The sequence below is a fragment of the Macaca thibetana genome, chromosome 1, assembly GCF_024542745.1.
Source record: "Macaca thibetana thibetana isolate TM-01 chromosome 1, ASM2454274v1, whole genome shotgun sequence".
Lineage (NCBI taxonomy): Eukaryota > Metazoa > Chordata > Mammalia > Primates > Cercopithecidae > Macaca > Macaca thibetana.
Window position 1 is genome coordinate 5210036 of NC_065578.1, and position 27250 is coordinate 5237285.

The following is a 27250-nucleotide window of genomic DNA, read 5'->3' on the forward strand; positions in this document are numbered from 1 at the left end:
GCATTTGCTTCACCCAAATAAACACCTAGATCACCAAAGAGACACTTGGGCACAAATGACCCAATTAAGTGTGCAAAGCATCTGAAAAGACATTTCTACAAGTCTACAAATAGCCAATAAGCACACGAAACCACACTCAACGTCCTTGGCCCAGGGAAATGCCAATCGGAACCACAGTGAGACACCACCTCATGCTCCCAGGACAGCTAGAACCATGAAGGCAGAGAACAAGTACTGCTGATGACGTGGAGAACCCGGGACTCTCGCACAATACCAGCAGGAACATAAAATGGTATAGCTACTTCGAAAACAGTCTAGTAGTTTCTCAAAAGGGAAAACAGAGTTATCACATGGCCCAGCAATTCCATTCCTAGATATCTGCCCAAAAGAACTCAAAACCTATGTCCACACAAAAACGTGAAATACACCAGCATTATTCACAGTAGCCAAAAAGTAGAAACAACCCAAAATCTATCGACAGAGCAATGGATAAGCAAAATGCAGTAAATCCATACAAGAAAATGATACCGGCCAGGCGCAGTGGCTCACGCCTGTAATTCCAACACGTTGGGAGGCTGAGGTGGGTGGATCACCTGAGGTCAGGAGTTCAAGACCAGCCTGGCCAACATGGCGAAACCCCATCTCTACTAAAAATACAAAAATTAGCCGGGTGGTGGCAGGCACCTGTAATCCCAGCTACTCGGGAAGCTGAGGCAGGATGGCTTGAACCTGGGCGGCAGAGGTTGCAGCGAGCCGAGATCACACCATTGCACTCCAGCCTAGACAACAAGAGCGAAACTCCGCCAGGCGCGGTGGCTCACGCCTGTAATCCCAGCACTTTGGGAGGCCGAGGCAGGCGGATCACAACGTCAGGAGATCGAGACCATCCTGGCTACGGTGAAATCCCGTCTCTACTAAAAATACAAAAAGTAGCCGGGTGTGGTGGTGGGCACCTGTAGTCCCAGCTACTCGGGAGGCTGATGCAGAGAATGGCATGAACCTGGGAGGCGGAGCTTGCAGTGAGCCAAGATCGTACCACTGCACTCCAGCCTGGGCGACAGAGCGAGACTCCAAAAAAAAAAAAAAGCCAGACACAAAGCCTCACACACTGTGTGGTGCCATACGCATGAAACACCCAGCATTGAGAAATCCCGAGACAGGAAGCAGGTTAGCGGGTTAGTGGCTGCTCAGGCCTGGTGTCGGGGGATAGGCAGTGGCTGCTAATGGGTATAGGGTTTCTTTTTCAGGGGAATGAAAACATTCCAGCTTTAGCCAGTGGCGATGGTTGTACACCCTGCAAATATACTAGAAATCACTGAATAGTACTTTTTTTTTTTTTTAGATGGAGTCTTGCTCTGTCCCCCCAGGCTGGAGTGCAGTGGTGTGATCTTGGCTCACTGCAACCTCCACTTCCCAGGTTCAAGCGATTCTCCTGCCTCAGCCTCCCGAGTAGCTGAGACTACAGGCATGCACCACCACACTCAGCTAATCTTTTGTATTTTTAGTGGAGACGGGGTTTCAACATGTTGGCCACGTTGGTCTCAAACTCCTGAGCTCAGGTGATCCTCTCGCCTCGGCCTCCTAAAGTGCTAGCATTACAGGTGTTAGCCACTGGGCCCAGCCAGTTTTTCAAGAGTGAATTTTGCAGTAGGTATATAAATTATATCTCAAAACTGTCATTAAAATGAAAAACTCTCTGGAGAGTGACATTTCAGCAAACAGAGGCTTTGAGGGAAAGAGAGGCCGTCTTCTGTGGGGTGTGGGTTAGACTAGGGGGTTGCTGTGACCTTGCCACTTTCCATGACCCCGGTGCCCTCCCCGGCCCGTCCAGCCCACAGACCTGGCAGGCTCAGCGGGGCTGGCGGGAGGTGGGCAGGGCTGGCGGGCACTGGTGTGTTGGGGTCCGAGGAGATCACCTCGCCTGGCTTCTTGCCCTCGGGCCCCTCAGGGATCAAGTCTGGGGTGCTGTACTTCCCGTTGACATGCTCAAACTCCTGAACCTGGGGTGGTGGGAAGGAAGGCGGGAGGGAAAGAGGGAGGGCAGTGGTGGCAGCTCAGCCCTAAGAGCCTCAGGGCAGCCGGGCGGCTGAAGGTGTCACAGGCTTGGGGTAGCTGCTGCCGCCGCCCAAGGCTGGCCAAGCCAGGCCCCTCCCGACCACAAGCTCCCCTGCCCACCCTCCTACCCCGTGTGTCCTCCCACTGTACGTAATCCACCATCCTGACCTCCACCCCACAGGCCCCTCACCCAGAAAGGCTTTCCAGGTCAGTCCCTCTGGCCTGACTCAGACCCTGGGCGGCTATGTGGCCTGAGACAGGCACTTGTTTTCTGACCACTGACCCCCAAGGGACAGCAGCAGGAGCCCAGGCAGCCACCAGGAAGGGCCCTACAGAGAGCTACTCACCCACCTTCTTCCTAACTAGTGACATGACCCCGATGCGCGTCAGCACGTGCTGCCTGGAGAGGCCCTCCCGGGGCACGCCATCTGCGAAGGTCTCCGCACCGTCCGCCCCCGGCTCACACAGGTGCCGCATGAAGAGGGACACATAGGCTCTGGGGTGGCGGGGGGACTGGGGCTCAGGGAGTGGGGGGCCAGCAAGAACTCTCTGAGAGGGCAGGCGGGACCCCGGGGGACTCCTGGATGATCATCAGCCATCACCCCGCTCCCAGTCAGGCCTGGGCCAGGCCCGGGAAAGGACAGAGAGGGCCTCCCTGGCAAGGGGAACTCCTAGGACAGCCCTGGCCCTGGGTGACCGGGATCTTCCTCGCTGCCATAACAACCACTGGTCCAAACCAACTGGTCAGTAGTTTCTGCAAATCAGCCCTGCCCGACACCAGGACTCCAGCCACCCAAAGACCAAATGGCAGTGAACTTTCCAGACGGCCTCATCCTGGTGGGAGCAAATGCTGCCCTCCGTAGGGCTCCCCCGCAGGACCCTGCCCTACTCAGGGACAGGTGGCCACACCCTGGGCCACCACCTAGCCCCTTTACCTAAACTCCTTCTCGCTCTTCCCTCGAAGGTCCCGCACCAGCCAGTGGGAGTTGAAGGCGTCCTGGGGGGGCATGCCCCAGCGCATGATGGCGTTCAGGAAGGCCTTCCGCTGTCGGGCGTTGAAGCCCAGCACCTGGGCGGGTGGAGAGCGGGAGTATGAGCCCAGGACAGAGACAGGGTGGGGGCGGAGGATTCTGGGATGGGGGAAGAAAAGCATGGGAGGAAGAGAAGGCAGGAAGGGGGCACAGAGAAGGCAGGAAGGGGGCACAGAGAAGGCAGGGCCTCCACCTGGGGCAGGACCCTGACGGCGAAGACCAGACCAAGTTCTGTCCCAGCCCCACCTCTACCTGGCATGAGACCCTGGGCAGTGTCCCAGCCCTCCTCCATACCCCAGGGGCAGCAGGAAGCGGGGGCAGAAAGAGGTGCAGGAACAGACAGGCCCCACCTCAATGTTGCCACCAACTCGGGCGAGAAGCGGGGGCAGGGGTTTGTCCCTGTCACTCTTCAGCTGCCTCCGGGATTGTCGTCGTCCACCTGGGGAGCAGCCCGCCACAGCTCCTCAGGTGGGAGCCCAGAGATTCCTGACCCCCCTCTTCTGACCCCCAAGGACAGCAGCACCCCAGACCAGCCCCGCCCCTGCTGCCATCAGCTCCCCTGACGTGCCCTCAGCAGTAGCCCAGACCACTAACACTGAGACTCACTCTGCCCTTCTGGCCTCTCTTCAAAGTCCTCGTCCTCATCCTCGGAGCCAATGGAATATTCTGACTGGTTATCGGAGAGCTCGTCCTGCCACTCTGCAGAGGGCCAGACAGAGGGGCATGGAGTGAGCTGTACAAGCAAAGCCCACCCTCAAGTTCAAGCATGCCCAGGGCCATGCCGAGCCACTGCACCCCAGCTCCGTAAGACAGCAGTGACAATGACAATGGCCCACCTACTTCCTGTGGGTTCATTTAATAATCCCAGCACCACCACATGATACACTAAGGGTTATGTGTACCCACACATTACACGTACTGCACTGTTCTGTGGACATGGGGCTTGCCCAAGGCCACGTCACGGGCAGCGGTGAAGTCACTGAACTGATGCCACACCTTGTTCCCCCAAACACCCAACACCTCTGCACCTGCCCCCAGTCCCCTTTCCTCCAAAAAGCTGCCTCCCAGCTCCAACCAGCGCCGCCCAGCGTTCCTGGCCCATACCTCCGGGGGTGTCCTGCACAGGGATGCCCCGACAGAATCCTGCCCCGCCCTCCGCCTCTGGGTATGGGGCACCATCCCTCCTGCCACACTCGCCCAGCTCTCCCGGCCCGCACCTCCCGGGGGTTCTGCACAGGGATGCCCTGACAGAATCCTGCCCTACCCTCCACCTCTGGGCGAGGGGCACCAGTCCCTCCGTCCAGGCACGCACCCTGGTCCTCCTGGGAGGCGTCGTTGTAGTTGACCTGCTTGCGGATGCGCTTGCCCTTGCCCAGGTTGCGGGCCAGGTCCTCCTGCTGCTGCTCGTAGTGGTGCCGCAGCAGCTTCTCCCAGTAGTCGGGGTCCACATTCTCCTCCTGCTTGATGATTTCCCGCTCCACCTCCTCCTGGGGAAGCCAGCACCACAGGCTCCATAGGAGCGGCCATCTCTGCCCTCCCGAAAGCCTCAGGCTGCCTCCACCTGACCTGCCCTTTGCCCGCTTGGGGCTCAAGGATTAATGGGATGGCCTGCCTACTCCAGGAAGCCTTCTCTGATCACCCCAGCCCTAGCTGACCTTCCTCTCCCTGCCCCTATCCAGTCAATCATTTATTCATTCATCCATTCACAAAGCAAGTATTTCCTGGCCTCGGGCCAAGGACAGGGGTACTGAGTTGAATAAGCTCCCGTGCCTGCCCTCAGGAGGCTGCTGGTTTCAAAGGGAAAGGTCATGGGCTCACTGGGTCTGCAGAGGGCTGGGGAGCAGAGGAGGAAAAGGAAAGGCCCCCAGGACAGACCCACAAGGAGCCCCTTGGGGACAGATGGGCTTTGCCTGGTAGAGAAGGGAGAAAAGCGTGGGGCAGACCAGGCATGGTGGCTCATTCCTGTAATCCCAGAACTTTGGGAGGCCGAGGCAGGTGGATCACCTGAGGTCAGGAGTTCGACACCAGCCTGGCCAACATGGCGAAGTCCTGTCTCTACTAAAAACACAAAAATTAGACGGTTGTGGTGGTGCACACCAGTAATTCCAGCTACTTGTGAGGCTGAGGCACGAGAATCACTTAAACCTGGGAGGCGTTGGTTGCAGTGAGCCGATATTGTGCCACTGCACTCCAGCTGGGCGACAGAGCGAGACTCCATTTCAGGAAAAAAAAAAAGAAAAGTGTAGGGCGTTCTGGAATGTTGGCAGTCCAGGTGCAGGGCTGAGATGCAGGCCCTGAGGAAGGGCTGGGAGGGTGCAGCCGGGTAGGGACTGAAACCAGACTCTGGGCACAGGGCTCTGTGCAACAGGGTGGCAGATCAGCTTGCACTTCAGAGAGTGGGGAAGCTGGACTGGACCCGGGATGATGCCACGGAGCAGGCAGCTGATGTGTGCAAGGGCAGTGGCCAGTCCATGTAGTTGTACTGCCCTCAACACTGCCTCTGTCCCTTCCCTCACTGCTATGCCTAGTCCTGAGCCCACGGGTGGGGCGACAGGGCCCCTGCGGGGACGGCTGAGCACGTGGCTGGAGAGCGGAGCACACGCTGGAGTGCGGGGTCACAGCAGGGAGGGCAGGGCTGCGGCTGGAGGGGGCGCTGAGGCTGGAGTGCGGGGTCATAGCAGGGAGGGCGGGGCTGCAGCTGGAGGAGGGGGCTGAGGCTGGAGGGCGGGGTCACAGCTTGGGGGGCTGGCTGTGGCAGGAGGGCGGGGTCACAGTGGAAGGCGTGGGCACAGTGGAGGGCGGGGCTGCGGAAGGAGGGCAGGCTGGGACCTTACCACGCCGTCCTCCTCGCGCACCACGTACTGCGCCACCTTGAAGGAGCTCAGGTACTCGTTCATGTTCTGTAGCTCCGTGTCGTCGGTAGCATCCTGGTTCCGGTCCAGCAGCTTGGAGATGGCTGCATCGTCATAGTGGATCACACTGCTGTCCTCCACGTCCTTGTTGTCACCTGGGGAGCAGGCAAGTGCAGTGTGGGGACAAAGACTGCCCTGATCCAGCCCCGGGGACCCGGGAACAGACTCCGAACAATGGCCCTTCCCATCCCCACCAGGGGCTGCAGCTGAGAGGTGTGGTGACCAGACAGAGGAAACTGCGCTGTCACAGCTCCGCTCCCCGTCCACCCGGCAGTCCCAGGACACTCAAATGAGGGCGGGTCGAGGAACCCCTCCTCTGCAGGAGCAGCCACCTGGCCGCAGGAGGAGCTGAGACTAGGCTGGGTTGACCCCTACCTGGTGGGGTGCTACCGTGCTTCTTCTTTGCACTGGCAGCCAAGTTCCCCCCTTTGGAGGACTGGACATCAGGGATGGGTGTGACCGGCCTCTGGCCCTGAGACATCATGCCTGTCAGACAGAGGAGGAGAGCACTGGTGCAGGAGCACAGACGGCTGCAGGAGCACAGACGGCTGCAGGGTTGACGGGCAGACACCACCCTGGGCTGTCCTGGCCAGGAGACACAGGTTGGGGGTGCAGGAGAGAGGCTGTGTGTTGGAGCGGGCAGGGACCCCAGCAAGCCCTGGATGAGTGTCTCAGTGGGACCACCCCAGGCCCCGCCATGCTCCCTCGGAACAGAGGCCCACCCTCCACGTCGTCTTTGAAGAGCTCCTCTGTGCCGAACTTGAGGATGTCATCCAGCTCCTGCTTGGTCATGGACCCCGACTTGGAGCCGAGACCAGGTCGCACCACCAGGTGGGTGAGCATCATCTTGCGCTTGGCCACCTGCGTAATGCGCTCCTCCACTGAGGCCCGAGTCACGAAGCGGTAGATCATCACCTTCTTGTTCTGGCCGATGCGGTGGGCGCGGCTGAAGGCCTGGGGAGACCTGCACCTCAGCACCCGTGGCTCACCCAGGGCTCCAGGCAATGGAAGGGTTCACACCAATGAGCTCAAGAGCATGGAATGGGGTGCATGACTGTATAGGCAAAGGCATGTGGTGCGTGCACCCCTGCAGCTGGGCTCCCTCCCTGACTGTGGAGCCTCCCACGAGCCTGGGTGCCAGGCTGGGTTTGGAGTGGAAAAACTCCCAGCCAGTGGAAGCAGGCAGGACTGCAGGTGTGCAAGAGTGTGGGAGGGATGACACGGCCAGTGTGCTGAGTGTAACTGAAGCTACACAGAGCTTCATGGGGGCCATGGGGAGGTAGGAGGAGGCTGCATTTCCCTGTGAGCAAACCACTAATGGGACCACAAGACCATGTGCTGGAGGCGCGCAGCCACCTTCTGAGGGCAGCAAGGAGCTGAATCTGCCCAGTATCATACAAGGAAGTGCCTCTGTGCAGCCCTGCATGAGGTGACCTGGGTGTGGCCGTGTGTATCTGTGTGCATGGGCGCACACACTCGTGAATGAGAGACATCAATTTGTATGTGTTCCCCTACATTTGTAAGCGTTCGATGTGTGTGTCCCAGTGCCCGAGAGGGGTGGCCAGGGACACGAGGGTGGCTCTATTCCCATAGCCCCTCCCCCCGCAGCCCTTCCATCCTTCCTTATCAGCCCCATCTGCCCCCTGCACTATCTCATCCTCCCCTACTCACCTCCCACAGGCCCCACTCTCTGCTCCCCGCCCCCTCCAAAATGGGTGCCCCTCTGGGTCCCAGGGCTCCCTCTTCCTGCCTCCCTCCTTGGTCCTGAGGATGGGAAAGACCAGATCAGAGGCCCCGACGAACTGCTGTGTGCCCCAGGACACTTCCCCTGCCTTCTCCCTGCCCTCTCCAAGCCTGCTTCCTCCTCTGGACAAGGACGGAGCTGGAGGGATGAGCTTCCACTCACTCCCAGGGCCCGTCTTGGGGCCGAGACTCCATAGGGGACGGAGGCCCACAGCAGCAGGGTAGGTGAGGGGGCCATGGCCAGGAGGGCATGAAGGACAGAACCTGCCTGAGGCCCGGGATGAGAGGCCCCCTGGGAGGGTGACGGGTGGCAGCGGCACAGACCTGGATGTCATTGTGCGGGTTCCAGTCCGAGTCGTAGATGATGACAGTGTCGGCTGTGGCCAGGTTGATGCCCAGGCCGCCTGCCCGGGTTGAAAGGAGGAAGCAGAATTGCTGGGCCCCGGGGGCTGAAAAAGAGAGGCCAGCAGATGGGGGTGTTTGTGGGGGTGTACCTTGGGCGGGGAGACGGGCGTGGCAGAAAGGAGGTGGGGAGAACAGAGGGAAGGAACTGCAGCAACAGGTCCCTGGCAGAGAAGGACAAAGCCGGAGACTCCATCAGAGACAGGTGGCCACAGCTGCACTCAGGGGAGCCAGAGGGGAGGCCTGCCCAAGCCCACTTAGCCCCTAGCGTGCTCTGAGCCCTGGCCCAGTGGGAGGTCACTGGAACCAGGAGGTCAATTTTCAAAGCCCAGATGAGCAAAAAACAAAGTGCAAGCCGCCAGCAAAGTACAAGCAGAGCCCAGAGAGCTCAGTCCTCCATGTCCCCCCAGCTTCCCACCCCTGGCTTCCCTTAGCCCACCGATGCTGCCAGGGCAGCCCGGGAAAACTCAGGGGCACAGCTCCGGGGCCTGGGGTCCCACCCCACTGGGCAACCCTGTCACAGGATGGCAGGTTCTCAGCCTCTCGGGGCCCTGCAGTGACCTGGGACTGACCACAGCCCCCACTGGAGCTGCAAACAGGCCCCCGGCACACCCAGGGCTTCAGCCACTCCTGCTTCCACATGTGGCTGGGCCACGTCTAGACCCGGAAACTCTGAACTTGCTATTCCTCCTGGCTCTCTGGCACGAGTGTGCAAAAGGAATCACTGCTTCGGGCGTTTGGAGAGCATGGCCCAGTCCCTTTCTAAGGGCTGATGCCCCAGGGAAACAAAGCTTGTTACTATTTGCTGCAAACTAGCTACTGAAGCGTGCAGCTGACTGCTTCCCACTCTAGAAGTTTCCTTTGCTACAGGAGAAGCTCCACTGGCAAGACCCTCCTCGCCTCTGCCCTCGTCTCTCCTTCCCAGCCAGGGAACACCGAGCATGGGTGACTCTGGGGGAAGAACCTGATCGTGTGTGGCCCGGCCATTTCACTCTCTCCTGCCTCTGGAAGTGGCCCCAGGTAGCACATGCATCTCTGTATCTCCTGCCACCATTTGCCATACGGCAGGCTCTGTCCAACACCACTTGTAACTGGGCCTTACCTGGTGTCAATATTAGAGGCCCCCGTCTGCCTTTCTCATTGTCTAACTCCATTCCCAGCAGGTGTTATCTGCTGGGCCCCTCAGAACTCCGATTCCATGGGAGAAATCCTTTTAACACTGGAAGCTCAGGGGAAGCTGCCGAGGCCTGGGACTGGCCTGCTGTCTTCAGCTGTTCGTGGCTCTGCTTACACACCATTGGCTGGGTGGCCTGGCTAAGAAGCAGGCCTGGGAGAAGAGGCCAAAAAGGGGTCTCAATCAGAACCCTTGGGCGGGATGGGGTTACCGTTGAATCTGTCGATCGCCTCCTGTCGGAGGCCCCCGGTGATGCCACCATCAATCCTCTCATACTTGTAGCCTTCGTACTCCAGGAAGTCCTCCAGGAGGTCCAGCATCTTGGTCATCTGCAGGTGAGACGGGCACGTGAGGAACTGCCAAGGAGCAAGGGGCCCCATGGGCCATGGGCAGGGACCCTGCCACAGCCAGGGGAGGGAGAGAGCCGCCTGCTAGGTGGGGACTCAGCTGGGTCCCAGGCAGGCCCAACGCAGGACTCTGGGGAAGAACGAAGCTTCCAACTTCACCCCGCGGAGCTAATCCATCCTCCTGCCCAGCCCCGCAGCCACTTGCCTAAATCAGGGCTCTGACACGAGCCTCTCCTGCTCCCACCACACAGAATGAAGTTCCATCTTCTCGCCCTGTATTCGAGGCTCTGCTGGACTAGTGCTCCTTCACAGCCCCCAGCCATTCCAAACTACCTGACTCTCTTTCTGGAATACCCACCCCCCTCCTGCCTAGGGAACACAAACATCACCTCTGTGATGTCTTCCCTGATTTCACTCCTCCCCATGAGAAAAGAAAGGCAGTCCCTTCTAAGCTCCCATGACCCCATGTAATTCCCCTTATTCTCGAGAGAGAGAGAGTTTAGCTGGATATAAAACTATCAGCACACATTTTCCCTCAGTGCACTGGAGATTTTGCCACGGTCCCTGCCACCTGTTGTTGTTAAGACGACGGAGAACGATCTGGTTGCCCTTATTTTGTAGGTACTAGGTCTAAAGTACCTAGGGGTTCTAAAGTGTCTAAGGGTTCATTTATTTATATTTATCTTGCTTGGTACTCCAGAATGCACTCCAGATCTGAGACCTCACATCTCTCTCCGGGTCTGCAAACTCTCAACAAATCCAGCTTCTTCACCATTTTTTCTCTTTTTTCTGCAACTCCAATTGGATGATTGTTGGAGCATCTCAAGGTGTCCTCCATGTTCTCTCTGTTTTATCTTTGTCTCTGTACACTGCATTCTGGGGAAATGCCTCAGCACCAGGTTCCAATTCATCAATAAGTTCTCTTCAACAGTGTTCAGAGTCTGTCCAGTCTGTTGAAATGTTTTATCTCAATTTCATGCATGTTTCTATCCAGTTGTTCCTATTTCAGCTCTTCCTGCTTTTGCTTAATTTCTTCTTTATTTTAGGGTGTCAATTACTTCATCATTTTTGAGGATACTAAACACGTCTACATAAAGTCTTTTCAGGCTATCCTATTCTCTCTCTCTCTCTCTCTCTCTCTCTCAAGAGACAGGGTCTTGCTCTGTCCCTCAGACTGGACTGAAGTGACAAGATCATAGCTCACTGCAACCTTCAACTCCTGGGCTCAAGCAATCCTCCTGCCTCAACCTCCCAAGTCGCTGGGATTACAGGGTGAGCCACTGCACTCAGCCCCTATTTTCTTTTTTTTTTTTTTTTTTTGAGACAGAGTCTCGCTCTGTCACCCAGGCTGGAGTGCAGTGGTCGGATCTCTGCTCACTGCAAGCTCCGCCTCCCGGATTCACGCCATTCTCCTGCCTCAGCCTCCCGTGTAACTGGGACTACAGGTGCCTGCTACCGCACCCAGCTAATTTTTTTTTTTTTTTTTTTTTTGTATTTTTAGTAGAGACGGGGTTTCACCGTGTCAGCCAGGATGGTCTCGATCTCCTGACCTCGTGATCTGCCCGTCTCGGCCTCCCAAAGTGCTGAGATTACAGGCATGAGCCACCGCGCCCGGCCCCAGCCCCTATTTTCTTACTTGGATTCTATTTATTGCTTTGGGGGATGTCTCGGCATTCACTTTTGTATGGGTTTGGAATTGGGGTTCATAGGCTCATTTTGGGCAGGAGGGTCCCGTCTCTGCCGCTTGCCCCGCGTGCACATTTCTGGAAGCTGTGTGGTTCCCATCATTGGGTATCTCAAGGCCTCTGACCAGACTTGCGTCTCGTGTTCGTAGCGAGGTACTGGGGGGTGTGGATCCATCTCCACTCTAGCCACTCCTCGGCTCGGCCGCTGGTCTCAAACTTGCCCTGCTTTCCAGTATTCTTCGCGCTGAAGCAGCCCAGCAGGGTGACCTGGGGCTGCAGGCGGCGGACGCTGCTTCCAGTTGATGTTTGTGCACAAGGAGCCATAGCCCAGACTCTGGGTTTGAGCAAGGGGCCTGGCTCAGTCAGCCCAGAAGAGGAGCATTTTTAGCCCCATGACCCTGTAGGATCATCACTGTGGCCTCCAACACAGAGCTGACCACAGGGTCAGGTACCTGTCCCTTGAGCTGTCTCCCACAGTAGACGGAGCAGCTTGAGGACAGGGACTAGATCACTGGTCCCTGCACCCATGTGCCAGCACAGAGCCTGACTATGACAGACGCAAACAAAGGGATGCAGAAAGAAATGAACACACCTGAGCCGGCAGCCCTGCCTCCAAGCCAACAAGCCAGGTGCCAGTAGCCCCTCAGGGCCTATTGGAGAGAGAAGTTCCTCCCAACCGTACCCCAAGGCCCCACCTTAATGAGAAACCAAGCTGCAGGGGACGAGGGGGCTGTCTACCAGCCTGGACATGCAGACCAGAAGGGCAGGTGCGGGTAGATGCTGCTCTTTATGGCAACTGTGCTCTGAGCTCCTCAGCTGCATCATGCCAGAGCACGGGAGCGTGACCCCTGACACACAGTCACGTGACCCCCATGGGAACGGCACTGGGTCCTGAAGGGTGCCAGCAAGTTTGTGCCCCCAAGCATCAGGGCAGGATGCTCTCTGTGGGGTGTGGAGCTGCGGCGGAGCTGGGCAGGGGCAGCGCACCTGGGAGAAGATGAGCACACGGTGCCCCTCGTCCCGCAGTTTCTTCAGCATCTTCTGCAGCAGCATGAGCTTCCCTGAAGACTTCACCAGGGAGCTTCCATCGTAGGAGCCATTGGGCAAGACAGGGGCCTCCTGCAGACACAGCAGGAGGTGGGGCGTTGGCGGGCTCCCCTCTCTGACCGCACCAAAGGGGCCGCAGGGAACAGGCAAGTGCCGAGCAATGGGGTGATGGCCTGTCTGCCTGCTGAACATAAGGCCCACACCCGAGCCAGGCTCCACAGTGCGGGGCAGACCGTGGGTCCCATGGCCCTGGCTCCAGGCCCCCTGTTCCCAGGCAGGGCTCACAGCTGTGCCAGCCCTACCACAGCAGCGGGTTCCACGTTAAGTTCCCCAGCACCTACCAGAGTGGCCACAGGCAACCTTCCATGATGGCCAGGGAAACCTACCATGACAGCATCGCCACAATGGCCAGGGGAACCTACCACAGCAGCCACAGGCACCCACTATGGCGGCCACAGGCACCTACCACGGCAGCCATAGAGAAGCTGCCATGATGGCCAGGGAAACCTACCACAGCAGCCACAGGGAAGAGGTAGGGGTGGTTGCAGCACTTCTTCAGGTCCATCATGATATTGAGCAGCGATACTTGGTTCCCGCCCCCCTTGGAGTTCAGCGCCTCAAAGTTCCGCGTGAGGATGAACTTGTAGTACTTCCTGCAGCAGGGCACGAGGAAAGGCAGGCTGGGTCAGACCCACCTCCGAGAGGGCTCTCTCCGCTCTGCAGTGGGGCTGGAAGCTGGTGGCCAAGCACCCATTTACAGAGAGACCCAAGGGACCCCCAAGAGGTGAAGCCACCAGCCTGGAGTCCCCCTGTAAGTGACTGGGGGACACTGCTAGCACTCAGGTGGCCCAAATGCTGGTCACTAAAACCTGAGAAGAGGCCCCACGAAGAAAGTGTATGCAAAGCACGAGCCCAGGCCTCAGTGAGACTGAAGAGCCCTCCACCCACCTGGGAAGCGACCCAGGAGAGCAGCCCAGGGGAAAGGGCGCGCACAGGCTGCTCCGGGCTCAGCCCACCACTCACTTCTGCATCTGACTCAGCTCCACCCGGACGATGAGCTCGGTCTTGGCTGGCATGTTCTTGAACACGTCAGCCTTGAGCCGCCTGAGCATGTGCGGCCCCAGCAGGTCATGTAGCTTCTTGATCTGGTCTTCCTTGGAGATGTCAGCAAACTCCTCCAGGAAGCCCTCCAGGTTGCTGCAACAAAAAGCTGGGATAACAGCCAGGAGCAGAGGACCGGGGCAGGGGAGGCAGGGTGCAGAGCGCCCAGCCCATGTAGGCTGGCTGGCTGGTGAACCAGGGAGCCCTGGCATTGCCCCAGGTATCATCTCAATTTCTAAGCCTTGTCACCTCTACACATCACAGCCCTCTTTTCCTCAGCCACACTGGACACCTTTCCATCCTCAAAACCGTCCAGGACAGGAGCTCTCTATTACCCAGATAATAGATGAGGAAACTGAGTCTGATGAGTGCCCAAGTTGATACAGTCCAGCTTTGCCAAAACCTGCCCTCAAATCTACATCTCCTGGCAGCTCACGCCTGTAATCCCAACACTTTGGGAGGCCGAGACGGGCGGATCACCTGAGGTCGGGAGTTCAAGACCAGCCTGGCCAATATGGTGAAACCCCATCTCTACTAAAAATACACAAAAATTAGTTGGGCATGGTGACACATGCCTGTAATCCTAGCTACTCGGGAGGCTGAGTCAGGAGAATAGCTTGAACCCAGGAGGTGGAGGTTGCAGTGAACTGAAATCAAGCCACTGCACTCTGGCCTGGGCGACAAGAGTGAGACTGTTTCTTAAAAAAAAAAAAAAAACTACATCTCCTGATTCCACAATCGACACTCTGCACCCTGAACGCCCCATTCTGAGCAGGCAAGTGGAGGTAGGTGAAGATGAGGAGGCTGGGGCAGTGGGTTCCGGCCACCTGGGAGCTTGCCTCTGCCTCCACCACGGTTGCCCATGTGAGTCACTGGGGTCTCAGCAGAGGGAAAGGAACCTGCCAGGGGAGTGCAGGCAGGGACAGTAGTCCAGGAGGAGCCCTGGGTGGTCTAGGGCAGAGCTAAGGAAGAGTCGTGGAATTAGCAGCGGTTGATATTTACCAAACACTCCCGTGTACCCACGCCACCCACCCCAACACCCTGCTTCTGCAGGAGGTCAAAGCGGGGACGTCGCTAACACTCCCTTTTTACTGATGAGGAAGGAACGGCTGAGCAGGTCTCACAGCCAGGATGGGCTACTGATCTGTCTTCACTGGGGCCACCCCAGCCCCACCACCAACTCCCTGGCCGGATCCAGGTGACTCACTTGAACCTCTCTGGAGTGAGGAAGTTGAGGAGATGGAACAGCTCCTCCAGGTTGTTCTGCAGGGGAGTCCCCGTCAGCAGCAGCTTGTAATCAATCTTGTAGCTGTTTAAGACCCTAAAAAACTGAGGGGAGGAGAGGGGGGCCCATCAGGGGGCTCTGGGCGGCCCCTCGCCCTGGGCAGCTCTGGGGTCTGGCGGCCAGCGCCACCTACCTTGGACTGGTTGTTCTTGAGGCGGTGGGCCTCATCTACCACCAGGCAGGCCCACTCAATGGAGCCCAGGATGGCCTGGTCGATGGTGATGAGCTCATAGGAGGTGAGCAGCACATGGAATTTGATCTGCACTTCTTTCTGGAGAAAAGAGGGGCATTGGGGAGGAGACAGCTGGGAGCAGAACGGATCACAGTCCCAGGAGACAAAGAGCCAAGGAGGTGTGCACAGGAACACACAAAGGCTCCAGGGAGCTCTGGGCCGGCCAGCCTAGCACCAGAGGGGCAGATGCTGGCCACCAAGCAGAGGGGCATCAACTGAGGCCCAGAGCACAGCCCTGAGGGTGGTGTGAACGAGAAGAAACGGCCTCCACTCGTAACAACACCAGTGAGACAGGGTCTTACTCTCATCCCCCAGCCTGGAGTGCAGTGGCACGATCACAGCTCACTGCAACCTCCACCTCCCAGGTGAGGTGGCTCCAGCAATCCTCCCACCTCAGCCTCCCAGGTAGCTGGGACCACAGGCACGCATTACCACACCCAGCTAATTTTTGCATTTTTGTAGAGACAGGGTTTCACCATGTTGCCGAAGCTGGTCTCAAACTTCTGAACTCAAGTGAACTGCCCGCCTCGACCTCCGAAAGCGTTGGGATTACAGGCATGAGCCACCTCAACCAGCCCTGGCTCCGGGCTTATTACTTCCTGTCCACTCTCACCTCATCCGAACAAAACATGAGCTCAACTGTGTCCTTTATCCCCCACTGCCCCCAGGGTTATTTTTGTTTTTTGGAGAGAGGAGATCTCACTATGTTAACCAGGCTGGTTTCAAACTCCTGGCCTCAAGCAATTCTCCTGCCTCAGTCTCCCAATGTACTGGGAATACAGGCATGAGTCACCGCACCTGGCCTTTTATCCCCATTTAAAGCTCACGGGGCCTCAGGCTGGAGCACTCTCCCAGGTCCCTGTGGCTAATAAATGGCAGAGCCAAGACATGAACAGAGAAACGGACCCTGCACTTGGGGTTTAATGCCCTGAGGTTGCTGATTTGAAATTATTAATTTCAAATTATTGTTGAATTTGTGTTTTGTAACAAATATCCCAGGGGACAGTGGAGTGTATGCTGGAGACGTAGAGCCTCCCTGGGACAGGTTCTCATTCCCCTGCTCCCCTGCCCCTGCCTGGTGACCGCTGTCCCCCTACTCCCCCTGGTGGGGGCCTGGGCCTGGGTGCTGGTGGGGAGGGGAAGCCAGGCACACGGTTTATGCACCAAGTTCCAGGACAGAGCCTGGTGCCTGTGAGGGTCTGCACTCTCCCGGTGAGGATCCCCACACCTGAAGGAACACGACTTTAAAATGCAAATTTAGGCAGGAGAATCACTTGAACCCAGGAGGCAGAGGTTGCAGTGAGTCGAGATCACACCACTGCACTCTAGCCTGGGTGACAGAGTGAGACTCTGTCTCCAAAAGAAAAAAAAGAAAAAAAGAAAACAAATGTAAAATACCTTGGCATGTTGACAGAGAGACCACAGAAGAAAGCAAAAAGCTGTTTGCCTGCGAGCCCTGCATTTTCATTTTGCATTGGGCCCCCCCCCCACCCAGTGAAGCAGGCCTGTCCTGTCCTGCACCAAACCTGCCTCTCCCAGCAGCCCACATGCCTGTGATAGAGCAGAGAGGGCCAAGGATGCTGTGCAGCACAGGCTTTGCCCACACATGGCACCTGGGTTTACACACAATCTTTTAGCCTCGGTCTCCTCGCCTATCTAGGTGAAGAATGCTATGAGAACTCAAAGAGCTAAGTCTGTTCCTCAAAAAATCAAAAATAGAATTACCATATGATCCGGCAGTTCCACTTCTGGGGGTATACCCAAAAGAAGTGACAGCGGGGACCCAAAGGGGTATTTGCACACCCATATTCCTAGACGATCACTAAAAGCCAGAAGCAACTCAAGTGCCCATCACCAGATGAACAGATCAACAAAACGTGGTCTATCCACGTGATGGGATGTTCTCCAGCCTTGGAAGGAAATTCTGACCCGTGCTACAACATGCATGAACCTCAAGGACATTCTGCTCAGTGAAATGAGCCAGTCGCAAAACGACAGATGCTTCCCAATTCTACTTATATGGAGTACCCAGAGTAGTGAACCTCGTGCAGACAGACAGTAAACTGGTGGCTGCCGGAGGCTGGAGGTGGTGGGGATGTTCATGTTTAATGGGGACACAGTTTCCTTCCTACAAGATGAAAAGAGTGCTGGAGATTGGTTGCATAACAATGTGAATGTACTTAACACTATTGAACTTGTTTTTTTCTTTTTTCTTTGGTTGGTTGTTGCTGTTGTTGAGATAGAATTTAGCTCTTGTGGCCCAGGATGGAGTGCAATGGCGCGACCTCGGCTCACTGCAACCTCTGCCTCCCAGGTTCAAGCAATTCTCCTGCCTCAGCCTCCTGAGTAGCTGGGATTACAGGTGTGCACCAGCATGCCTGGCTAATTTTTGTATTTTTAGTAGAGATGGGGTTTCACCGTGTTGGCCAGGCTAGTCTCAAACTCCTGACCAAACAGGTGATCCATCCGCCTTGGCCTCCCAAAGTGCTGGGATCACAGGCGTGAGCCACCGTGCCTGGCTGTTTTTTGTTTTTTGGTTTTTTTTAAGAGACAGAGTCTCACTATGTTGTCCACGAAAGAGTGCAACAGCTGTTCACAGACACAATCATGGCGCACTCCAGCCTCGAACTCCTGGGCTCAGGCAATCCTCCTGCCTCAGCCTCCCAAGTAGCTAGGACCACAGGTGCACACCACCATGCCCAGCTGAACTGTACTCTTAAAAATGGTTAGGATGGTAAGTTTTACATTATGTGTATTTTACCACAACTTTTAACAATAAAATAATTAAACAGTAAATATAATAGAAGAGCCAAATCAGCAAAGTGCCTGGCACACAGCAGGGTCCCAGCATGGCTCAGGGGAGGTTCTTTTTGTGTCTAATGACCAGGGGCTCATCCATCTATAAAGTCACCTGTGGGATCATTGATTCATTCACTCATTCAACAGTTTATGAGCATCTCTAAGAGCCACAGCTGCCAGCAGACAGTGGAGGAGGCCGACATAAGGGACTCGGAGGGCATGTGGGAGGATCCGCCAGCCAACAAGGCTGTAGCACTGACATTTTCTAGGGGCCAATGGCTGCAAGTCCTCGCTCCTCAATGTGGAGAGTGTTTACAGATGCAGAGGCTGGGCCGGGCGTGGTAGCTCACACCTGTAATCCCAGCACTTTGGGAGGCTGAGGCAGGCAGATCATGAGGTCAAGAGATCAAGACCATCCTGGCCAACATGTGAAACCCAGTCTCTACTAAAAATACAAAAAGCGGCTAAGTGTGGTGGGATGCACCTGTAGTCCCAGCTACTCGGGAGGCTGAGGCAGGTGAATCACTTGAACCTGGGAGGCAGAGGTTGCAGTGAGCCGAGATCGCACCACTGCACTCCAGCCTGGTGACGGAGTGAGACTCCATCTCAAAAAAGAAAAAAAGAAAAAGAAATGCAGGCCCGGCACGGTGGCTCAAGCCTGTAATCCCAGCACTTTGGGAGGCCGAGGCGGGTGGATCACAAGGTCAGGAGATCGAGACCATCCTGGCTAACATGGTGAAACCCCGTCTCTACTAAAAATACAAAAAACTAGCCGGGTGTGGTGGCGGGCGCCTGTAGTCCCAGCTACTCGGAGGCTGAGGCGGGAGAATGGCGTGAACCCGGGAGACGGAGCTTGCAGTGAGCCGAGATTGCGCCACTGCACTCCAGCCTGGGCGACACAGCGAGACTCGGTCTCAAAAAAAAAAAAAAAAAAAAAAAGGCCGGGCGTGGTGGCTCACGCCTATAATCCCAGCACTTTGGGAGGCCGAGGTGGGTGGATCACCTGAGGTCGGGAGTTCGAGACCAGCCTGACCAACATGGAGAAACCCCGTCTCTACTAAAAATACAAAATTAGCTGGGCATGGTGGCACATGCCTATAATCCCAGCTACCAGGGAGGCTGAGGCAGGAGAATTGCTTGAACCTGGGAGGCGGAGGTTGTGGTGAGCCAAGATTGTGCCATTGCACTCCAGCCTGGGCAACGAGAGTGAAACTCCGTCTCAAAAAAAAAAAAGAAAAGAAAAAATGAAATGCAGAGGCTCGGGCCCCACCCCAGCACTGCTGGGTCAGAGACTGTGCTTTAACAAGACCTCGTAGGGTTCACGGCACCATGAGACCTCGTGATTATTAACTCACTTGACTCTGTGGGGTGTGTGTCTGTTAACTCCATTTTGCTGAGAAAACACTGAGGCCCAGAGAGGCCATGTGACTTGCCCGAAGTCACACAGCTGGTGCACTGCATTGAATAGTGTCCCCCCCAGCGTTCATGTCCACCCAGAAGCTCTTTTGGAAATAGGGTCTTTGCAGACATAATTAGTTGTCTGGGCATGGTGGCTCAATGCCTATAATCCCCATGCTTTGCGAGGCTGAGGCAGGAGGATCGCTTGAGCCCAGGAGTACCAGACCAGCCTGAGCAACATAAGGGAGACCCCATCTCTACAAAAAATGTAAAAGTTAGCTGGGTGTGGTGGTGTGTCCCTGTAGTCCCAGCTCCTGGAGGTCAAGGCTGCAGTGAGCTATGATCACATCACGGCACTCTAGCCTGGGTGACAGAGTGAGACCCTGTCTCAAAATAAAATAATAATAATAATAATAATAATAATAATAGGCTGAGCATGGTGGCTCGCACTTGTAATCTTAACAATTTGGGAGGCCAAGGCAGGCAGATTGCCTGAGCTTAGGAGTTCGAGACCAGCCTGGGCAACATGGTGAAACCCCGTCTCTACTAAAATACAAAAAATTCGCTGGGCATTGTGGCATATGCCTGCAATCCAAGCTACTCTGGAGGCTGAGGCATGGGAATTGCTTGAACTCGGAGGCAGAGGTTGCAGCAAGCTGAGATCGTGCCATACTGCACTCCAGCCTGAGCGGCAGAATGAGACTCCGTCTCATAATAATAATAATAATAATTAGCTGGGGCCAGGCACAGTGGCTCACTCCTGTAATCCCAGCACTTTGGGAGGCCGAGAAGGGCAGATCACTTGAGCTCAGGAGCTCAAGACTACCTGGCCAACATGGTGAAACCCGTCTCCACCAAAAAATACAAAATTAGCCGACCGTGATGGCGCACTCCTGGAGTCCCAGCTACTACTCATGGGGCTGAGGTGGGAGAACCACTTCAACCCAGGAAGGGGAGGTTGCAGTGAGTCGAGATCACCCCACTGCACTCCAGCCTGGGTGATACAGTGTCTCAAAAAAATAAATAAATAAAATAAGTAGCTAAGATGAGATCATATTAGATTAGGGTGGGCCCTAAATCCAGTATGAATGATGTCTTTATAGGATGAGAAACAGACACAAAGGGGAAAACCCCATGTGCTAACAGAGGCAGAAACTGACTTGACGGCTGCAGGCCAGTGAACTCCTGCCGCCACCAGGAGGCTGGAAGGAGGAAGGGAGGATTCTCCCCTAGAGCCTTCAGAGGCACGCCGCCCTGCCCTCCCCTTTATTTCCAACCTCCAGCCTCCAGAACTGTGACTGAATACATCTCTGCTGTTTGAAGCCACCCCGTCTGTGACACTTCGTTAACAGGAGCCCCAGAAAACTGACATGGCGGTAACAGCCTCTAGGACAAGTCCTTCGGAGTCTGCCAGCCTCGGTAGCCCTCCCAGGCTGAGGGACCCCGAAGGAGGACAGGGCACCTGTGGTCCCTGAACCAGACCCAGGATCTTCCTACCGTCCTTCCAAGGATGGCAAGCCCTCACCTTCATACGGAACACCTTCTTCCCACTCCGAATGGCATTGTCCTCAAAGGAAAACTCGTTCTCCCGGATCACCGAGCGGCTCTCCTTGTCCCCCGTGTAGGTGACCACATAGAAGTCGGGTGCCCACATCTCAAACTCGCGTTCCCAGTTGATGATGGTGGAGAGGGGCGCACTAACCAGGTAGGGCCCCTTGGAGTGGCCCTGAAGAAAGGGGACAATGCCGTGAGACCAGCTGCCCTCGGCCAGGACCGGCCACCCCTCCTGGCCACCTGCCCCGCCTGCCCACCTCCTTGTAGAGGGAGTAGAGGAACACGATGGTCTGCACCGTCTTGCCCAGACCCATTTCATCGGCCAGGATGGTGTCAGTGCCCTGCGCCCAGGAGAAGCGCAGCCAGTTGAGGCCCTCCAGCTGGTACGGGTGCAGCGTGCCGCCTGTGGAGTCGATGTACCACGGCTGCTTGTCGAACTTGACCGTGGGCTGCAGGGGAGGCAGCGGTTCAGACACGCCCCAGATCCTGGGCCACCAGAGTCCACACTACAGACCTTTGCACATGCAATTCCTTCTGCCTGGAACACTCTTCCCTCTCCTGTCTGTCTCCGTAACTCTTCTCCGGTTCTTGGATGGAATACCTCTTCCTCTAGGAAGCCCTCCCTGACTCCCAGCCTGGCTGAAGTGCTCCCACAGTGTCCTCCCATGGCAGCCCCGTACTTCCCCTAACAGGGAAACTTCCCAACTGCTGAATTCTCTGACTTTGAGCCCAGGTTGTCATCACCACCTTGGTCCTGCTCACTGCCTCCTCTTGAGCACCATCCAGGGCCTGGGACATGTAGTCACTTACTATTTTTTGGATGAACAACAAAACGAACATCTATCTGGGGCACTCTCAATGCCCCCAATAACTGGCTCCTCCACTTGATCCAAGCATTTGACATTTGCTTTTTTTTTTTTTTTTTTTTTGAGACTGAGTCTCTGTTGCCCAGGCTGGAGTGCAGTGGCACGATCATGGCTCACTGCAGCCTCAATTTCCTGGACTCAAGGGATTCTCCTACCTCAGCCTCCCTAGTAGCTGGGACCACAGGCACAGCACCATGCCTGGCTAATTTTTAAATTTTATGTAGAGGTGGGATCTCACTATGTTGCCTCAAACTTCTGGGTTCAAGCGGCCCTCCCACCCCAGCCTCCCATGGTGCTAGGATTATAGGCATGAGCCACCATGCCCAGCCCATTTGCCTCTTGATCCTGCTCAAGGTCACTGGCCCCATGCAGTCCTCCCAATGGACCAGGCTCATCTGCCTTTCCTCGGCATCTGACAGGCGCCTGATAGTCCCAGGCCAGGCCCTCTGTGTTCTGTGGATACCCACCAAGGGCCCCTAGAAGACAGTGTATCTTCTGAAACAGATACCCAGGGCTTATTGGCCCTCGTCTCCTCAGAGCCAACCCAGGGCCAGGCGCCAGTGGACACCCAGAGAGCTCTGCTGAGTGAGTTGGGTCTCCTCCCAGGTGAGAGTGGTGTGTAAGTAGCGTGTCAGCTGCAATGCTATGAGGGGCCTTGCAGCTGTCCTAGCCCTCGTGGGCATGACACTGTCTGCACAAGCCATGAGGGCCCAAGGAAACGTCCCTTTGAGAACACACACCCCCTGCACATTCAAGTCTGGGGTGGGCAGGCCCTGGCAGCCCCACCCACTGCTGCCCCCCTACAACTCACGTCCACAATGGGCGTGTCCGGCGGCTTCTCCTGCTTGTCGTCCCTCAGCTTCTTGCCCTTCTTGAGCAGCCTCTTGGGCAGCCTGGTGTCTTCCCCAAGCATCAGCTCCCTAGGAAAAGACATAGGATGCAGGTGAGCAAGGTTCAGCCCAGGAGCAGACCCCGGCAGCCTGTGCCCAGCAGCCGGATCCCTGCGGCCCACCTGTGGCCCCAGTAGGCCTGCTTAAGGTTGTCGTAGTAGGGGATGTCGATGTCATCGATCTCCCAGGTGCACTGGTCATAGGGTAGGTCTTTCCACTTGATCAGGTAGTGCACATCCCCCTTTTTGTCAAAGCTGCAACACAGTGAACAGATGTGGGTCGCTCAGGGCGCCACAGCACGGGTTTGATGAACCTCCCAGGATGCAGAGCCACTCACACCCAGGGTCGCCTCGGATGCTGGGCCCAGCCAGGAGGAGGGGACGAGGGCAGAAGCTCCAGGGAGGTGCAGCGGCTTGCCCGGGGCCACACAGCGAATGAGAGGGGGACGGGGCAGAGCCAGAGAGGGACACGGAGGCCAGCTGACAGAGGAGCAACCAGCCAGCCTCCCGCATCCTGTGCGCCTCTGTGGCAGGCATGAATCCCATTTGTCACGGGATCTGGATTCTCACAGGAGTTCTGGATTTCTAAGTTGGAAAGTTCTCTTTCCTGCCAATGGACTCAGTTTTCTAACTTAAAATACGGGAAGGACTTGTGCAGTGGCCATGTAGGGTTAGGAGCCGTCTCTGCAAAATAGATAAGGACGCAATTCCTGCATGTGAGGCGGTCTCTTCCGGGGACACAAGGACCCAGTGGCCAAGCCCAGCAGCACACAGCTTGATTCTGGCCACTGGGAGGGTCCTCAGGGCCTCCCACCTGCCCAGGCTAAGGCAACCAGGCCAGAGGAGTGCTGCAGGGCCGGGCCGGGGCATGGCTACCCCACACAGCAGCGCGAGGAGGCACACAGACCCGGCGGGCAGCGGCTGCTGCGGGCCTGGGGGCCATAAAGAGAAAGACCAATCCCCAGTTACCACAGAAACTGATGTTTGTTTGTTTTCCAACACATAATTGATTGTTTTGCAGACTGGGGGAATAAATCCAGGGGAGCTTCACCTGTCCCACTTTGGAGCAGAGAGAAAAACTACCATGTATATTTTTAGCATGCAATTTAGTAAAGGTAGAAAACCATAGGCCAATTCATTGCCGGGAATTAGGTTCCCACAGAAACTGACCCTTGAAGGTCATTCTCAGGAAGGTCTGGAGAGGAAAAACGTGGGTGTCCCATAGTTGAAGGGGCAGCTTTTTCAAGTTCCGCGCCCCTCCTTCGGAAGACCGCCCACAGCCGGCCTCTGGCAAGCTCCGGTCACCTGTGCAGCAGTCTGTTCCCTACAACGGCCTCAACGCCCAGCAGTTGGGAGCCAGGACTGAAATCTGAACATTTCAGGCTCTTAACCTCTGCTCTACCCAACAGCTGCCTGAAGCCAGAAGCACTGAGTGGCAGAGGCCACCGATCCTAAGCCCCTCAAAGGCAGAGGCCACAGGGTAGCCAGGTTGGGGAGCATAAGCTCCAAGCTGCCACCACACAGCAGGTACTCTGGGCCCCACCCCAAGGCCCATCTGTCAGCCACCACCAGTTCTCAAGCCCCTAAACTCAAGAATCGGCAGGAGTTCCCATCACCCACCAAATCAAAACCAAAGCCCACGGGCCTCCTGCCTCCGGCTCTTTGTCCCAGCCTCCTGCAACCTCTGATTGCTAAGGCATCCCAGGGAATTGCCAGACTGCTCCAGGAAGAGCTGCTGCTGGGGCACTGGGGGGTGCAACAGTGGCTAAGAAAGTAGGTCCTGCAGTCAGAAAGCATGGGGTTCAAATCCCAGCTCCACTCCGTGGCTGTGTGATTCCGGCAAGTGACTTAACCTTGCTGTGCCTATTCTCACATCAGTAAAACAGAGGTAAAAGAAAGACGCCTCTCTCCCAGGGTAGGCAGTGCTCAGTACAGCCAGCTACTATTACAAACGTGGGGGAAATGCGGACATACCCCCACACCTCGGGCCTCCCGCATCCTCAGACCCCTCCTGCTGGTATCAAGCACTAACCCAGCACGAGGGTCCCGAACCCCCAAGGGTGTGAACACGTGTGCATGAGTGTGCAGGCATGCATGGGACGGCCCCTCCAGCAGATCAGGCAGATCTCCAGCACTGGGAGCCCTAGGCCCCTTCCTTATGCCCCTGCTGTGCCCACATGTGGTCCTGCACAGCAGCCCCAAGGCAAGGGCCCTGGTGCCCTGCCCTGCACCATTTTACAGAGCAAAGTAGCTGATGCGGCCCAGCCCCAGTGATGGGCAGGGAGGGTAGCCAGCTGCAGGCACACACCTATGGTTCAGGATTCGGTGAATCATCATCCACTCTGGCTTGATGCCATAGCGGTAGAAGCGCTCCTCCATCTTGGCATAGAGGGGGTCCTTGTTCTTCCTCTTCTCGCTCTTGCCATCCTCATCCCCAGAGCCGTAGTCAAAGGGGGGCGGCTCATCCATGTCATTCTTTCTTTGGTAGTTGCGATACATCACCGTGTGGTACAGCTCCAGCTGCTCACAGACGGGCACGAGCCACAGAAGGGGGATGAGCCATGGCCCTCTGCGTCTCCCTACCCAGCTCCCCTAGCCCCAGGCCAGCACCACCCCAACTCCCAACAGCACCCCTCAGTCAGAGGCGCTTCAGCCCCTTCCCGCCAGCCCGGGAGGGTCCAGGGCTCACCAGGTCCTGAGCCTTGGCACAGCCACCCTGCTGGGCACTCACCTGTAGCTCCTTCACCCAGGAGCAGTGCCAGTAGGACAGCCCTGCCCACTTGACAAAGAACTCTCTCTCAGGGATGCCCTCCAGGGGCTTGGGTGGAGGGAGGCTGGGCTCCACGTCAGGCCCAGGCAGCCCCACCATGAAGGGGGCAGGGGGCTCCGTCCACCTCCAGTGTAGAATCCTCTGGACTTTGCCCTTCAGTGGGGGACACTGTGGACAGAGAAGGGTCCCCAAGGTGGGGCTCAGCTGCAGGGCCCCACCCTGAGGCTCCCATGACAGCAGGCTGCCACGCAGGCTCCCTCCCATCAGTGCCACTGTCCCCAAGTCAGAACAGCACCACCGTGACGCCATGACATCCACCCCGTCCTCAGGAGCCGCATGGGTCATGCACACAGGAGACGGGCAATGGGGGTCTGGGAGACCACGTGGCCCTTTCACTCAGTGGTAAACTCATCGGCACCCAGAATATCTGAGCCAGGGTAGGTAAGACTGCCATATGCACACGACAGAGGGGGAAACTGAGGCCCACTCGGCAAGGGACAGCAGAGCAGGGAGCAGAATATGAAGTTCTGGACTTCCCCTACCTTAGGTCTTCCCATTGTACCCTGAAAAGAGGTCACATCATTGTGTGACCCCCAAGCACCCAGGGAGCATGAGCCCCGTGCTGGAGCTCAGGGACATGGCAGCCTCCAATCCGCCATCCCTCACCTGGGGCAGGGCTGCACCCAAGCACTGTGCATCTAAGCTGGGACAATGAGGCCCCATTTCTGGCAGCCCACAGACACACTGCACGGGCCCTGACCGATGCTACGGTGACAATGAGCTGCTGGCTGGCAAAGGCGAGAAATGCAACCGCCACAAACCCCACCACCTGGGCCCTGAGATGGGTGGGAGCAGCCTTGGCCCTCCAAGGAGGCGGTGCTGAGCCTGGCTGGACAGGGTCAGGGGTGACTGATTCAGGGAGACAGCTCTGTTGGGGACAGCAGGTCCCAACTCTGCTACTACCTGTCCTCGGAAACTTGTCCAAGCCTACTGAGCCTGCTTTCCCATCTGTAAAATGGCCCACCCCTTCCTCCACCTACCAGGTTTGTGGTGCCACATCACACCTGAAGGCATTCTAGAGGTGCAAGGTATACCACATAGCCAGCCTTCTTTTGGCCTTGGTGACAGCAAAGGCCAAGAGGCAGAGGAGGAGGAGGACACGGGAGGCAGGAAAGGCTCCTCCGCTGGCTCTGGGGGGAGTGGAAGAGGGGACCCTCCCACCCCATCCCAACTTCTCAGGGAAGAAGCTGAGAGGAACTCCACTCCTGCCTCCCTCCCATCCCCAGGGCCTTCCATGAATCCTAGGAAAGCACAGGAGGCTGCACCCCTCAAAAGGGTCCTTCCCTGACCCCGACACAGACACAGACAAGTATGCGCGCGGATGCACGCACACACACACACACACAGCACAAGCCCACATGCACACGGGACGGCCCAGGGCTAAAGGCAGCACAGCCCAGGACCTGAGGGGTGGGGGATCTGGCACCGCGGGGCGCAGGGCAGACAGCTCAGAGCAAGGGGCCTTCTGATGTCTACTGTGATTGGAGGATGAGGGATGGGGGTGCCTCTCTTCCTGCAGAAACTGATGCTCTGGCCCTAGGACCCTCCTACCCTCTCCCTATCCCCAGCCTCGGAACAGGAGCCAGGTCTGGGGTGGCTCCAGGGACCTGAATCTGAGGGACAGTTTGGCCCTTGTGTGGCCTTAGGCAGGTCATTCTGCTTCCCTGAGCCTCAGTTTTCTCATCTGAAAAGGAAATAACAAAATGCGTGGTGCCAGAATACTCAGTAATGTTAAAGGATACTATGATGGATGTGGAGCCCTTGCAGAGCACGTGGTCACTGAACAGTGGTCGTGGTATTGGCATGATCACCACAGACCTGCCTGCCTTTCCCTAACATTCATGCCTCCCGTCTCTAGGGGTGTCAGACACGGAGCGGGATTTGGAGAAGCTAGAGTGGG

At 56.8% G+C, this 27250-nt stretch overlaps 1 protein-coding gene across 3 annotated transcripts in view; it reads right to left on the reverse strand.

Annotated features, from left to right (window-relative positions):
• Window positions 1-27250, reverse strand: part of CHD5 (chromodomain helicase DNA binding protein 5) — a 239481-nt gene that overhangs the window by 20843 nt on the left and 191388 nt on the right. For all 3 annotated transcript variants that reach the window (XM_050786837.1, XM_050786856.1, XM_050786845.1), the window contains 22 exons: window positions 25252-25458; window positions 24829-25040; window positions 22644-22775; window positions 22443-22551; window positions 21023-21214; window positions 20737-20937; window positions 14916-15053; window positions 14705-14826; window positions 13420-13593; window positions 12908-13049; window positions 12337-12468; window positions 9529-9646; window positions 8066-8190; window positions 6721-6952; window positions 6374-6484; window positions 5921-6093; window positions 4399-4573; window positions 3693-3785; window positions 3437-3525; window positions 2991-3124; window positions 2407-2551; window positions 1841-2000 (listed from right to left, as the gene is read on the reverse strand). In XM_050786837.1, coding sequence (XP_050642794.1) covers window positions 1841-2000; window positions 2407-2551; window positions 2991-3124; window positions 3437-3525; window positions 3693-3785; window positions 4399-4573; window positions 5921-6093; window positions 6374-6484; window positions 6721-6952; window positions 8066-8190; window positions 9529-9646; window positions 12337-12468; window positions 12908-13049; window positions 13420-13593; window positions 14705-14826; window positions 14916-15053; window positions 20737-20937; window positions 21023-21214; window positions 22443-22551; window positions 22644-22775; window positions 24829-25040; window positions 25252-25458 — 3316 coding nt within the window. The remainder of the gene's footprint in view (window positions 1-1840; window positions 2001-2406; window positions 2552-2990; window positions 3125-3436; window positions 3526-3692; window positions 3786-4398; window positions 4574-5920; window positions 6094-6373; window positions 6485-6720; window positions 6953-8065; window positions 8191-9528; window positions 9647-12336; window positions 12469-12907; window positions 13050-13419; window positions 13594-14704; window positions 14827-14915; window positions 15054-20736; window positions 20938-21022; window positions 21215-22442; window positions 22552-22643; window positions 22776-24828; window positions 25041-25251; window positions 25459-27250) is intronic.